Raw genomic sequence first — 3085 nt, forward strand, 5'->3', positions numbered from 1 at the left:
TAAATTATTGTTTGTCTTAATTATTCTGGAAACAAAATCTCATAAGCAAAGTAAAAAATCCTATTATATTCACATATCCATTTAAATCTCAAAAAGAATATACCTGTTGTTCATAGAAGAAATCGAATAAATGATCCGCAGTTTTACAGAAGCTCGTCATCTTTGGCAAGTTTCGTAATGTCAGCCTACGCAATTTGCATGACTTCACTTTGGTATCATCATCTATTTCATCTCCATCTTCATTGCCTCCCATCTGCGACAATTTGCTGCATCAAGTGGCACTTGCTTATTTCAATCTCTTCGAGCTGTGATAATATTCTCTTCATGGAGAAAGGAAACAAATGTTTGATTTCACCACAGTTATCCACTTTCACAATCTTTAATTTGCTGAAGGATTCTAGGGAAAAGACAGCCACGACAAATCTTCTCCAAGTTGTTCAGATTCTTGAGAATAAAGATTCCAATCTCGTAAATGCAATGCACTGGACATTCTCTGTGGAAGTGAACAACACTGAAGTGAGGTGCTATTTTGTATGTGAAGATTCTTCAATTGCTGAAAACCTTCGACACACAAATCATGAATGCTACCATTGCCATCTTGCAATTCATCCAAGTGGAGATCTTGCGCTCTCTGCAAACATCTCAGCACCCAATCTTCAAGAAGAAGATTGCATGAATCCAGCTTGAGCTTTAAAGTTCTGGATTCTTTATATTCACCCGACCAATCCCAAACTCTCCCAATTTGGATTTTATATTTGTTCAGTTTCCCAAATGGCAAGTCTGTTGAAAGATTGACAGATTGAGGAATGGCAATGCATAGAGTGCTCAAAATTTTCATGTTTTTCAACTCAGCCAGGCTGGCATTGCTTGGCGGTGCTTCATCCTCAGCCTCCCACTGATCAAACTGTCTTCCATATACAGTTCTTCTAAATTAACCAAGCTTTTGAGCACACCTGGTTCAATAACTTTGAGCCAGTGCACTGTCAAGTCCAAAAATCTCAATTCTGTTAATTCACCTATTTCTTTGGGCAGTCGAGGGATTGCTGATTTGAAGAAACTTAGGAATTGCAATCTTTTTAGCTTTCCAAGAACAGTTACATCCTCTAGATGGCAGTCATCAAGACATAAGGACTTGAGGTTTCCAAGGAGCTCAATCGATGGGGGTAGAGAAGTGAAAGATAAGCCAGTAATGTCCAAGACTTGGAGCTTCTCCATAGACTCAAAAAATGACTCGGGAATTTTGAGAGACTGGTTGTGTTCGGCTAGTAGAAGCATCCTCAAGTTTGGGCAATCCAAATTTTTAGGAAGCTCATCAATGCCAACCAATAAGAAGGATATTGCGGTGCATTCTCTGAGCTCATGCGTTGACCATTCTTTAAACCCAAAATCCTTCCTCCCGACCAAGGCGTTCCATTCCGTGGACAAAATAGAGATGGTCGCATCAACAAATATGTCATGCATTCTAAACTTTTCCGTGTCATTACTATCTAGTAACAAAGAAGAGTCCTGCAGGCTATGTAGATCCATAATCAACCTATCTCTAGCATTTTCGAGGGTGTTGCTGAATTTTTTAAATAAACCCAAACCCATGCAGTAGATAAAGTTATCCCTAAGTGAAATTCTCCCAGACTCTAGAGCACAAATCAGGAACAATGATCTAATCCTCTCATCTTTTAAGTCATTGTAATTTGTTTCCACTAGTGATTTTACATTCGACACATCTATATAGGTCGAAGCATTCCTCCATGCAGCCAAATCTTCGTGCTTCAACCTTTTTGCCAACGAAACAATCAAAAGTGGCAAGCCTCCACAATTCTTGACCACTCTCCTCACCAAGCTTGTAAACTCGGGATTCTTAACTTTGTCCCCCACTATCCTTTCGAAAAGTCTCTGTGCTTCTCCATCCTCCAACTCATTGAGTTGGAATTGTTGGTTAGAGCACATGTCAATGCGCAAAACATCTCGGTATCTAGACGTTAGCAATAGTTTACAGCCTCTTACTTTATTATCATCTCCACAAGGGATTCCAACTTCCTTCAACTCAAGCTTCTCCCACAAATTATCTAAAATTATGAGAATATTTTTCTCATTATCACTCTCTAACCTCTTACGTAAACAATTAGCTCTACCATATGTAGTTTTCTCATTCATTAGCTTCAAGCCCAATGCGTGAGCGATTTCTCCCTGAATTCTTTTTAGGTCTGGACTTCGTGATATATTTGCCTTGGCAACCACGTCGTACAGCTTTTGTTCCTTAATTTGCCTTTCCACATCCTCCAAAAGCTTGGATTTGCCAACTCCACCTGCTCCCCACACCCCAATCGCACAGACCTTGTCATCAACTATAGCCCTCATTACATCCTCCATGATTTTGGCCCTGGACTCTGGGAGATCTTCTTTGTTGTAAGTGGTAGCACTGGCAATTCCTATCGGAGAACTCTCATAGTAGACCTTCTGGAATTTATTATTTGGGCTTTTCTCTTGGAGTCCCAGAATGACTTTAGTTATCTTCTTTACCTTCCTGCCAATTGGATGGCGCACCACGGGATTGGGAAGCCACCCACAGAAGCAAGCATTGTTTGCACTTTCACCTTGTTTTAACAGGTTTTGTGCTTCAATCAGCCTCCTTCTCACACTTCAGCCAATTCTCAACATCGGTGTATATGGGTTTTCCGTTATTCTTGGCATCTTGGACGTCGTGCTGCACCCTTTCCCATGCAATCTCTAGCTCCTTGACTCCATTTTTCAGATCTTCGACGTAGCACTTGTAGCACAGCACGTACCCAAACTGGCGTCCAATAGGAGCAAACAGACACTCGCCGAGTTTCGACAAAAGATTGGATGCAACAGGGTAAGCAATTGCCTCGGCCATAATCTCTTCTTTATTTTTTAGAATTTCCTTTTCTCCCCCTCTTTTGTTCCTTTTCTTGTTGCCTCCTTTTATTAGAACTAACCAGTTAGAACTGTGAAACAAAACCAGAGAGAGAGAGAGAGAGCGCCTGGAGTGAACGGAAGCAAGAGCGATGTAAATAAACAGAGACTGAGGAATATCAGCAAGAGCAACACAGAACGTAGAGTTATTTGG

General features: G+C 40.8%; 1 protein-coding gene across 1 annotated transcript; it reads right to left on the bottom strand.

The window, feature by feature from the left end:
* Positions 1-843: 843 nt before the first annotated feature.
* On the bottom strand, positions 844-2872 carry LOC120288366 (probable disease resistance protein At4g27220). The gene is made up of 2 exons (XM_039302310.1): positions 2635-2872; positions 844-2591 (listed from the first exon to the last, which is right to left on the bottom strand). Exons 1-2 carry the CDS (start codon positions 2870-2872, stop codon positions 844-846), a joined length of 1986 nt encoding a protein of 661 aa, XP_039158244.1.
* Between the last annotated feature and the right edge of the window lie 213 nt (positions 2873-3085).

This window comes from Eucalyptus grandis, chromosome 9 (genome assembly GCF_016545825.1).
Source record: "Eucalyptus grandis isolate ANBG69807.140 chromosome 9, ASM1654582v1, whole genome shotgun sequence".
In the NCBI taxonomy this organism is placed as follows: Eukaryota; Viridiplantae; Streptophyta; class Magnoliopsida; order Myrtales; family Myrtaceae; genus Eucalyptus; species Eucalyptus grandis.